This window comes from Asparagus officinalis, chromosome 3 (genome assembly GCF_001876935.1).
Source record: "Asparagus officinalis chromosome 3, Aspof.V1, whole genome shotgun sequence".
NCBI classification, from domain to species: Eukaryota; Viridiplantae; Streptophyta; class Magnoliopsida; order Asparagales; family Asparagaceae; genus Asparagus; species Asparagus officinalis.
Window position 1 is genome coordinate 35,614,206 of NC_033796.1, and position 12,753 is coordinate 35,626,958.

At 34.0% G+C, this 12,753-nt stretch overlaps 1 protein-coding gene across 1 annotated transcript in view; it reads right to left on the bottom strand.

Moving 5' to 3' along the window:
- LOC109833771 (rho GTPase-activating protein REN1-like) overlaps positions 1-12,753 on the bottom strand; it is a 31,337-nt gene that overhangs the window by 12,597 nt on the left and 5,987 nt on the right. Inside the window, 10 exon segments of the mRNA XM_020401576.1 lie at positions 1-27; positions 2,558-2,642; positions 4,756-4,825; positions 4,906-4,961; positions 5,058-5,135; positions 6,102-6,221; positions 8,757-8,901; positions 8,987-9,068; positions 9,221-9,291; positions 11,748-11,824. The exon segment at positions 1-27 is cut by the window's left edge and continues 12 nt beyond it. Of these exon segments, the coding sequence (XP_020257165.1) occupies positions 1-27; positions 2,558-2,642; positions 4,756-4,825; positions 4,906-4,961; positions 5,058-5,135; positions 6,102-6,221; positions 8,757-8,901; positions 8,987-9,068; positions 9,221-9,291; positions 11,748-11,824 (811 nt within the window).

Below are 12,753 nucleotides of genomic sequence, written 5' to 3' on the forward strand. Positions count from 1 at the left end.
GCCACAATCTTCATCATCTTAAGAATCCTGGAAAAGAAGTAAGTCCAGTTGAAATTTAAAAATAAATACATGATCAATCTAACAGCTGTTTTATTTATGACTTGAACAGTCAAAAGACCAAACTGCAATTACTGTTCCTACATAAAGCTTGTCCTACGTAAATTCCACCAGTTCTTGGTTCACATAAGCTTAACTTTAAATGGCTCTTATTCAGATAAAAATTGTTAGAAGCAACTTCAGACAGGCAGATTTGCCTACTGGTTAAACAGAAAAGTATGTGTGGGTGGGTGAGTGGGGCTCCATCAAAATGTTTATTGATTAGTGTTAACATACCAACAGTTAAATGCCTGTAGTGCGCACGCAGTGCAGAGGGTATATTTGACAAAACAAGAAAACCACCGTTCACACATAGTACCAAGCTTTCCCATCTAGTTTCTTTTTAACTAGAATGTAATTGTGGTTATAACTGGCACACAGATAAAGATATTAGCATAATGCTGAACAAAATGTCAAGTAGTATCAGGAAAGTAGCTAAAGAAATCCATGGAGAATCTAATGATAACGGATTAACTGAAGAAAGTTGGTGGTGAAACAAAGAAATTCAAAAAGAAATTAGAGTAAATAAGGTAAAGAAGAGAATTTTTATAAGAAATACAAGATCAAAGCAAGGTAGAAGAAACATAAATTGTTCAATGACAATAACACGAGAACATAAGATGGAATCAAACAGTTCAGTCTGCGGTAGGAACTATAGCTATCACAAAAACAAAAAAGATAATGAATTTAAGGATGCTCTAAGGAAATGAAAATTAGGAGTCGTGGTCTGATGATACTCTTATCGGTCCATGAAAAAATATCGAGAGGCTTTGGTTTAGTATGGTTAACTAAGTTATTTGATCAATTGAGATACTTCGTAATGACAAATGAAAGAATGATTATCAACTTGATACCTATATATGAGAATAAAGAATACTTAAAAAGTTGTTCAAGCTACTGCACAATCAACCTTACAAGAGAATGAAATTTTTCGGAGAGAATTGAACGAAGACAGAGAAATAATGTATCAAAACCAATCAGTTTTTTGCAGAGAGGTTGACTATGAAGGTTATTTATATGCTAAAATGATTGACGAAGAAATGAGGAAGAAAAAAGATCGAAATGAGTTTCAATTAATGTAGGGGAAACCTTATGATAGGGTCTTGAGGGAGGATGTTTGGTGCATTTAGTATGTAAACGAGTATATAGTAAGTAAACTGATATTATACAAAATATGTACGGAGCATAGCTAGGGAAAAACAATTGTAGGGGAGTCACCAATTCTTGTCACCTTGGGTTTAATCAAGAGTCAATGTTAACTTATTATCTCCTTGCATTAGGCTTACACAAAAGTTTACCATTAAGTCCTTATCCTTTTATATTAATTATCGATGAACCCACTACGCATATTGAGATGAAGTTTTCTGGAGCATTTTGGTTACTGTTGATATACCATTAGATGATGAACTAGAAGAATGAAATTTTCTAAAGTAGAAAGGTGGAGAGAAACTTCAGAACACAGTCTAAATAATTAGAGTGACACGTTTCAAGTTTATGAAGCAGGAAGTTAGCTGAATAAGAAAATGATATTGCAAGAGTGTGGTAGAGCACAGAAGGATTTGCATGAACACTAACCTCAAAATATCATTTTGTTAAGCATTACGTTTTCTTAACCTAGAATGTTGCATTTACAGCACAACCTCCTAGAGTTAATATCTCTGGGTAAAGTGGTTATATGTATGAATGCCAGATAATAGGATTTCAACAGGGCTTCTATTCAAACTTAATCGTTGGAAATTTGAGTCATGTTTGTTTACCGCGATATATAGTGCCTTTCCAAGCTAATCACGTTTATACAGGTGGTCTTCCCATGAGGCCAAGACCCAGTTTATGTGTAGATTAATTGCCAATATTTACTCAAATCACCTTCTTATCTCACCATCTGTTTCAACATTTTAGGTAAAGAACAAATCTACACAACAATACTAGTAGAATAATTTCTTTATTAGTTTTCTTATTTTATAACGTATATATCTAGGTTATAAACTCTTTAAAAAGCAACTTTTTGCATCTGTCGTATATGACATATGAACATTATTCTCTAGATTGGGGGCTTAAGTAGGGTAAGGTTAAGCATGGTGCACGACTGGGTTTTGAATATCTTGCAATAATCTACGTTACTGTTCTTTAATAGAATCACGTAGCACTGTGCAGGATCACATTATCTCATATTTCAGACAGCAAACAGACAGATTGACCTATTTTCTAGGAATCAAGAAAGGATGTAATGCAGGAATTTTTTGTAGAATATGCAAGAGGAGGGCAAATATTTTGCGAGTTAAAGAGGTCAAAGAAATATGAAAACAAGGGTCAAATTAGTCCACTTAAAAACTAAAGAAAATGTGAGATCAGTAGATAAGATTGAATCAATCATATAAAACTGTGTTAAAGTCAACTTTAATCGAAAGTAGACAAAGGCATGCTATATTATTTAGATATTATTGAACTTTACATAAGATACCTCTGAAGTAAACGGAGATTAGGCTCAGGAAATGTTTCAGATATTGCATCACGAATTGCGTCTATTTTGTTTCCACGGTCAGTTTCTAAGTCAATAACAATGATGGAAATAACCCAAATTTAGTGACAAGAATATAGCAGATATAAAATAGAGATAAAATGACTCCCTAACATTAGCTCATATGAACTCTATAGCCAATTAAGACCAGAATTTACATGTACTCTCTAACATTAAACAATAAAACTTTCATAACAATAAAAATCTAACAGTATGCCTAGATGCTGATATCCATCTAAATCTATGCACAAGAAACTCATAGTTAAATCTTTCAACAAAAGTATAAAAGTTATAACCCATAAACAGCACAGACCATGGTGTCGAAATATATATATATTTCATAAAGACAACTTGTACTAATTTCCATATGAAGCTGTTTTTTATTCTTTCATGTGATATGAAACAGATCACAACTCAATCATAATCAATCTTGGATTTACTATAAGGTCAAAGTTTTGTTTAAACTTTATCAATACCTACATAACACATCAACGCATTTCATTCACATTGTTAAATTAGTGTCAGCACCAAAGCTTCTGTTCTCTGTTGATAGCTATGACATGATTCCTACATGATAGTGGTGTCTAGTGTGATATGAGTAGTCACATACTAAGCATGATGTGGTCGAACAATACCTGAGGCATATTCAGAAGATAAAATGTACTAATATAACTAAAGCTATTCCTAATAATGGAAAATTTTAATTATTCTATTTCTGTATCTCTTGGCCTGAATTAATATGCCAGATGTTGACCACTGAGACATGACCAGATTAAATCTTCAACATATCTCCAGGTAAAGTTTGTTAAGGGAGAAAAATAAGCTATCTTTCTGGTGCTTCTATGAGCAAAATATACATTTATACATAAGATATGCATGTTATAAATACTGTGGAAAATGAAATTAGGAGCAACTCGACAGGACAGGGCTTAGGATTTACTGAGTTTTATCGACAAAATGCCAAGACTTTTTCTAAAACAAAAACCTATAAGGCAATAAAATATAATAAATGAGTGGGAAATTCAGAAATAAGAATTTGTATGACAAAAATACTAATATTGAAATCGTAATGATAACAATAAACATCAACAAAATAAGACGATATCAATGCGAAAAAATATTCAAAATATATAAGCGAGGGATAAAGTGTTAGCTTAGGCGGCATGTTACATTGTTTTAAAAAGCTAGCGCTCAGTCCGCCTATGCGCCAGCCTAGGCCTAGACAGTAACTAGGACAGCCGACCAGGACAAGGCAATACCTAGGCCGCCCGCCTAGGTCTTTGAAGCGCCTAGGGGAGCGTGGGCCGCTTATCCTCCAACCTCTTCCGGCCTCCTCCACTAACTATGAATATCTCCTCTGATTTTCAAATAAAACCTTGTCCATCACCACTTAAACAAAGAAAGAAAGGTGCCAGTTTAGCACCTAGCGATACCTAGTGCTTTCGAGAATATTGGCATTTATTATCAATTATTTTAACTCCGCCTAGGCTCTAGGCGTTGGGACCAACACGCAGGCAGCCTAGCACTTGGAATTACATTCAGTTTTGAGTTTCTACGATAGCTTTTGAAGGCCTGGTGTAGGAAATTTCCTACAGCTGTAGCTCGCATACCTCGCCCCCCTACACACGCACACACAAACATTTACATATATATATGCACGCACGCGCACACAACTATGCATATGCATATTGTCAAAGGACCCTACCACCGCACCAAAACTCCGAAGTTGTGGTAAGGGTTGAGAGCTACAATTTTGTATTGTAACATGCCCTTGCAAGTTGATGCGCCTTTTTATGAGCTGAAACCTGGACTCATGCATCGGTATTAATTTTTTAAAAAATCTATTTTAAAATCGTACCCGGTGGGTATTGAACTTAGGTTGCACAAGCACGCACACACATAAGAAATAATGGTTATGAGATAGCAGCTTATTTTGCTAAAAAACTACCAAGAGATAGACAAGTTTACAATAACGGAATAGATGTGATCACTAGATCCATGAGTAGAATGCATCTGAATATTTATATGAAAGACAAAATTGGTAAGAGATAATAATTTGCAAACATAACAAACAACTTTGAAGACATAAATAGCTCCGGTATTGACATGTCAAGAGACATGTTGTAATGCCCAAGACTTACTGTAGGCTTCCACTAATGCAGTACAACATGAGGCTGGTACCGGAGAAGATGGTAACTCTCGAAGCACATACTGGAAATATTTATTTTGTTGAAGTTAGTGATGGGACAATCAAGAGTAACTAACTTGTTTTACCGCATCTGACACAGTACCTTGATACAATCACCAATAACATGTGCATCCTCGTCTGGTGAGAATTCATTTTTTCCTGAAAATAACTGAAAGTTAGATGGAAATAATGACTTAGGAAGAGAATCCACAAATAAGAACCAAATATAAGAAATTCTGCGGAGGAAGAACAGACCCTGCTCATATTCTCGGAACCTACGTAGTACTTCTTCGACATCAGCAGATTGTCGCAATATACCTTCCACTTTGATTCCTTTTGGTAGACAAAAGATACAGTTGCATCAAAATAAAGTTCCTTTACTAAAACCAGAGTACAGTATCATCATCTCAAGTTAAACAACCCAATTACCAAAAGAGAGACCAGCACTTTAATCTTTCTTATGTTTATTAGCTTCATACTTTTTAACTTATTTGAGAATATTTTTTTAAAACAAGACTTTTAAAAACAGGAAAAAAAATTGTTAAATTTCCATATTAAAAATGCTTTGTCAAGTTACCAATATCATTGACTTTCACCAATCTGTTTGGCAGAATGACGTATATTATCAAAGTTGCAGCAACAAAGTTCAGCAATAAAAGGTTCATGACATTTTTAAAGTACTTTGCATGTCCTCATACACTTATTCTTCTATCAACATGAGTTTTAAACAAATATAAATCAGAAATAACCCTCTATGGTTTATATTGTCATAAATTTCTAGCTTGACAGTAAGGCGTACAACGTCATGTGGCACAATATCTTGTTCTAAATCAGTAAGAAAAAATGTAGATCAACGGCAAAGGCGACACAAGAGAAATTCAGCACAGTTTCCAGATTTAATTATCAGCATGCTCATCTAAGCATTTTTCCATCAAAATGGTTTTGCCTATTGATCCCGACATAGAATAGACAAATCTCTAATCTCCATATAGTAAGCTACCAAGTCTTGTGCCAAGCTGTCAATCTGATTTCATCCATCAAAGAGTTATGCCAAATCCCTTGCTATGTCAACTATTACGGAAGGGGCAACCTCCTGTAACTTTGATGGCCGCTTGGCCAGTAGTTTACCTACCCTTTATAATCTAATGAGCTCAATATATGAAAGATCCAGATTTCCAAAAAGTATGCAAGAGTCTGCATAAGTAAGATGATATGACTTCCCAAAGAAATATACAATAAGATACAAAGCATGGCAAACTGGGATCAGTACAAAAAGAATGAAACCAGGGAGAAAAATACCATAATCCTCAATAAACCTAAGTGCCTTCTCCAAGAAAGATGGACTCCCATCAACATCTTCTAGAGCAAGTAAAACTGGTCTCCCAATAATGGTGGATTCAGTAGGTTTCACATCCTTCCCTGCAAACACAATGAAAGAAAAGTACCACAAAGAAATGCTTGAAATAACATATAAAGATCCAACAAAAATCACGAAAGCAAATAAGGAACATAATCATACCAAACAGTTTGCAATTGGTTATAATTAATGAGAAATCTATATCAAGTACAATCAAAATATGAAATAAAACAGGAGTCCGAGCAAGAGAACACACAAGAAATAACAGCTAATTGCCAGCAGTCTTGAGATTCTAGCATTATCTGCAGAATATACGCTTGCAGCCCAATACAAATGCTCAAAGAATAAAGTGAAACATCCATGTTACACTGGAAACTAGGGAACGACAGATTTATATCTGCCTGATTAAGTAACTCGAGAGTGTTTCATCTAAATACGGTTAAAGACCACCATAGACAACCTTCAAACCAGAACAACTTAACTATAGAGCCTGTATCACAGACTTTAGAGCCAATTGCATAGATCCTCTTTTGGTGGTGATTACCAGATACTTCAGTGCAATTAAGCACATCCATCAAGAAGTAAGAAATTCTCCAACTGGGAAAGACTCAAGAAAAAGAGGCAATCCATCAAGGAGTAAGACGAAGAATTCACCAACTCTGTATCAAGAAAAGAGCTAATGTGCTCAGTTCTATCATAGAGAATCACCCATCTTCTCAAGGAGCAAATAAGCCAAAAGCCAAACAAAGTCACATTTCCACAAAGCAGTCACAGTAGATAGTAGATACATATCAGGTTCATTACAAGTATCAAATCTATGGTTAAAACAATGATATAAACTAGGAAATGAATTTCAAGAAGGATACAAAAAGGATTAAGAGTAATAAAATCACAACAAAATACATGGCAACAGACATGGTAACCACGGGCTTATGGAGTGTTTGATATGATCATTATAAAGCTCTCAAAGTCTGCTATAAGTTATTAGATAAAAAAAAGAGGAACACAGCTAGAAGGATGCATTATAAACAAATTATACTACAAAAAGTAGACCATGAATTTTGAAAATTGTCAATGTAGTTATGAGTAATCTTATCTCATTGGCTAAATTTTTTGTATAATGGTTACAAACAATTTTCTTCTAAACAACATACAAGTTGTTTTGCAGTATAAGACACTTAGAAGTTATAAACTAGTTGATAAACTAATATTCATTAGAAAACAAGTGAATATCCTATACGGATTCTAACTTAAATTGGATGGCAATGTTAATCGAGCTTCTTAGGTGAATACTACTGTTGCAAAACTCGGAAGCTGACCTAACATAATTTTACTTCTGAGCTGTTTTATTTTTGAACTCTCCAATTCTTCAGCCTTGCAATATCTTTAAGGCAAAGCTTGAGGCTTTCCTCCCAAAATAATGCTTGTGCATCGGTTCGAAAACAACAATATCTAACACCTGGTCACTTATTTTGAGTACTTCATCACCTAAAAGTAGTTATAATCATCCACTGCTTCATAGCTTGGCATCAGAATTTTTTCATCGCTTTTTTTTGGTTAAATATCAAGACTTTAAAAGTAATCCTCAAGAAAATGACAAAATTATGATTAGTGATCAAACCATAATTACGGTAACTCTGTGCGTGAGTGAGCATTCATGACTGGATAAATCATTTTGGAAACCATTTTCCAACATCGCCATTACAGTATGTGCAAAAGGAAAGCAATGTCTTAAACACTTTTGAAACAATGTTTCCTACTAGAAGCAAAGCAATGTCTTAAAACACTTTATTTCCAGCTTAACTCAATACTTGTTCTATTTGCTTAGGAAACCCCTATAATGCTGCTTTTTATTGATCAAGAAATTTAAAAATAAAAAGTACCTAGGAAAATTTGTAGAAGAACACTTTTGAAGGATCAATATTATACACATAACAGTTTTGTAACAAGTATACGACATTGATTTCTAATGTATTGAAAACAAACAGTCAGATAAAGAGAATTCATAATGCATGTCTTTGTGTTAAGAGATATTTAGATGACATGCATTCAATAATTTTTATAGGTTTTTCAAGTTACAAATAAATTTCTATTTTCTGTCATACTTGTTTCTTTCGATTGTATAGAGTTCTGCAAGTTAGTTTGAAGAATATGCTAAATTTTTAACTAGTTTGAAGAGTGTGCTAAAATTTTAACTCAGCAGATAAGAATCTGAGAACATTAAATGCACATAAACAGATACTGACCTATGTATGTACACACATGACACGTGCACATGTTTCCATGTCTTTTGGGAGATACATATCACATATATGAGTACCAATCCTGCTTTTGTGGTCAGTCTGGGGAACTACAAATTAAACTTGTAATCACATGAAAGTGTTGCAACTTGCAAGACAGTTTCTGAAGGACATCCAACTTCCTCATCAAGAAATGAAGAAAGCACCAAGAGTGGAGGTTTAAATTAATTTCAAATGTTGATGCTGTGATGATTGTTATTATCATAAGCTTACAGATAACTTTATATGATGCATGAATATAACACAACCCCAACAAAGCTAAGAGATATAAATGCATGAGATTAGCAATGGACGCACGTTGTTCAAATGAAGCTTCAACTGAGTTAGCTGTCTCAGTGCGGAAGCTTCCACTGTGGCTGACAGAAGCAGTTGCGCTAGGTGCTTGCTCTATTGCATTTTCCAGTGCAGTTTTCCATTCTTGCAATTCCTCTGAAGTTTCTCCCTGTTCAATTAAAAGAACAATCACAAAAGGTTGATGCACCATGGAAGGGTCCAAACAGGAAGGGAAAAAATACTAACACAGATACCTTTAATGTAAAAGTCCGGGCATCAGGAGGAGCATCAGGAATGGAAATTGTCAAGAACTTCTTATCTGTCTTAACAACAATACTGCAGAGATTGATTTACCATCAGTTTACTTGCCAACAGCAATTCAAAAGTCACTTACTATCGGCACTGCATAGCAGCCGAAAAAGGAAAAAAGGAAAATAGAGCTTCAAGGAAAGGAGACAGGAAATTTTAAGACCGATAAGAATGTGCACCTTCCCGAGTTGCTAAAGTCAATGGCGCCAAGGACAGTGTTCGCTTCAATCCCTTTTTGAGGAAGCACATTCTGAGAGAAATAAAGTTGTGATTTTGCAAGGTCAATCAATGTCACATGGAAAATGAATGCAAGTATTAAGTGAATATAGCCAAGCAAATAATTAATAGCTTCAGTATATGTCCCACTATACGATATATTACAACTTCCTCATATGATGTTTAAACAAGATTGGAGCCATACACACAAACACTATGATATCACATCAATATTTGAATGAGTAGCAATGTGGTGAAATTACGTAGTTAACGCTAGGTTCCTTAATATCAAAACTTGGGACAGTGGGAAACTGATGTTTAAGAAAGTTGAAAATGGTACTTTGAACCAAGTTTTGCACTACATAACATGTCAATTGATTATGCAAATTGAGACTGGTCAAACAAGTACTTGCCAGCATTATGGTCAACAGCAGTAAGATAATCAAACCAGAAAGGTGTTAGAGATAAATGATTCATAGACTGCCTGCTTTTTCTTTTTCTTTTTTATTTCTTTTTTTTACAAGATGATCACAGTTCAAAAAATGTGCACTATGACCAATGGAGCAATTGAAATAGAGGAATATCACTTTACTTGTGTTCACTTATTAAAAATTGTATGCTTCTCTTTTTTCTATTTTCTTTCGAAGAAGTGACATAGAATTACATTGATAGAGTTGGATAACTATAGAAGTGGGAGGAAGGCAAAGGTTTTAAATATTGGATATCCAAGAAATATCGGAAGACCAAAATTCATATCAGATTGCTGTTATTAGAAAAATATCGGGGATATGTAGTAAATATCAGAATGTCATAATGTCATAATGGATGTTTGCATATATAATAGTATAATGCACTAAAATGTAGTCTTAACATACTTAATGAAATCTAAGCATACAAATATAAATAATATATATTTAGGATCACTAATTTTGTAAAACAAACAAAAATACAAATCAACATTGCAACATTTCCTTTGAATTTTTTAGGCCAAAATATCAATTGATATAATGGGAAAATTATGATATCTAGTCCAAAAATTGCCAAAGCGGCATATTATTTTGCAACAAGCCATATAAAAATATACATTAGTCAACACACATATCATCTGATATATCAGCCATATTAGGAATATATCGCCCATAATAGCCAAAAAGCGATAAAGGATATTTAGAGACTATATCGGTTGCGGCAAGCCCGTAAAAGGATATATTGAGCGATATATTAGGCCATGTCGGGGATATTTAAAACAATGAGGAAGGCATCCCGAAAAGTGGAGCAAAAGCCCATACATTGGAAGAGAGACTCCATGAAGGGAGAAAGAAACTCCCACACAAGGAGAATTATTACTAAGCTATTCTAATTGGTACTCGTAAATCTTCAAGCAAGGCCTTCCTAGGAGAACACCCATCATAATACTACCTAGGCCCAAGTCTATTTAACTATGATGTTTTTCAAGGTCCCTCACTAAAAAATGCTAGTTATGTTAATTCTTCAGATTGTAAAAATTATTATACAGTAGAAACCCTTCTACCTCACATCTCATGTGTAACTGTTAGCTAGGTTACAACATATTCCCCTCATTTTATGATCTAGCATCCTTGCAAAATTAACCTACCAATCATTGCATAATTCTTGAGGTGATCTGAAGGTAGTGGCGGCTCCCATTGACTTAAGAGATGGCCCCACCACATATTTATGTAGCATGGCATAGTACTGTTAAGTGATGTGGAACAATTATATTATATCCAACATCATATCTAATTCTAGATATGCTTAAAATTCATTTTGATTATCTTCATAATTAATAAAGTAACAAATATGCTTTTCTCTTCGCCTTTCTACTGAGCAACAGGATGTAACTTACTTCTTATATCGAAACATTTCTTTTTACTATACTTTTAGAATTCACTACTTTAACATCTCTTTTCTACTAAACACTTGGTGCAGTGGAGATGAATTTTATAATTATGAGCACAGTTTTAACTTGAGACAGCGAACAGGATAGTTTTCAATTACATATGAAAAACAAGCCTGGCAATACAAGACTTGTGAGTACTTCTTAGTTCTTAAGTAGAACAATCAACAAAATAGAACGAACGTATGTATAATATTACAACCTACGGTTTGAGGTTCCAAAGACATTAACGAACATTATTGACCATAATGATAATTGTATTTAAGAGCGCCCGGTTTTGTAATGACAAACAGGTAGCTAGCTGGCAATAAACAATAGTGAGACTTGAGGAGTTTCAATCTGTGATTCCCCTTATCGAAGTACATGTAAAATCGCAACAGCATATCCTTTATCATTTACACTGAAACCCCATTCCTGCCTACTCCCACTGACAAGTGATTAGTATTATCTATTGGCAGGTATTATCAAATGTACTTTAGACAAAAATGTGATTGTACTGACTAATAGAATGTAGATGATATTATGACTTCATTAATGTGGAAAAAATAAGCGATGAAATAAATCAAAGAACTTACTGGATCAATTCTACAAAAGGTCAGTGATGTAGGCGTAAGAATGAACAGCCTTTTCTTCCACTGTGTCCATCCAATTCCTGCAATTTGTCATAGAGAGTGCAAGTTGAATATTAAAAGACTATTATTTGCATTTCAGCGTAAAGCAACAAGGCTATAAACTTAAAGTTATCCAACAAAAAAAGAAGTATTTATTTGTCTGAACTTTTCACCGTCACAAAAAAAGTAGGAATATAAGATGAGCTGTTCTATGGAAAAAATGTTCTATAAAAAGTCAAGTTATATGTAAGCATAAAATTCTTCTGAGAGTACAATAAACTTTTCGTGATATAAACTAATATCTTTAAAACCAAAGTTTTCAGAGTGTCCTTTATGCAATAGATGTACTTGAGCAACCTTGAGCTTTTAGATAAGAATGTGTGAGAATCCTATATGCTTGTACAATTTTGTAGGTGCAAAAAAATCTCTTTGATACGCTTATTCTAACTAGAATTCGATGTTGGGTTCATGTCAGACGAGTTTCACATCTTATGGCGGACATCGAGGTTATGTTGGGGATATTAAGTAATCATTAGGATATTATCTAAATGGTCACATAGGTAGTATGTATACATGTAACAGATGTCCTAAATTGGGGATATTAAGTAGTGCTCGGGATATAAACTAAATATGGTCATATTGGAAAGTATGTTATACATGTCATAGATGTCCTAAATCTAAATGAAATATAATCTAAAAAACGAGGCACAAGAGGTAACAAAAACATTTATCATTATGTATTAGAAAGGAACATTTAGTTCAATGTATGTTAAAAGATTCAACAAGACCAACTTCGAAGCCTGCAAGAAACAAGATGCAACTAAATCAATTATTTTTTTAATAATAAAATATCCCTATTACAAATAACTATACATACTATTCTTTACAATTAAAAATATAAGAGTATTACAAGACCAGTGAGCAAAATCCCTTTTAGAGGGAGGCGTAAGCACAGACATTGAGAGATAGA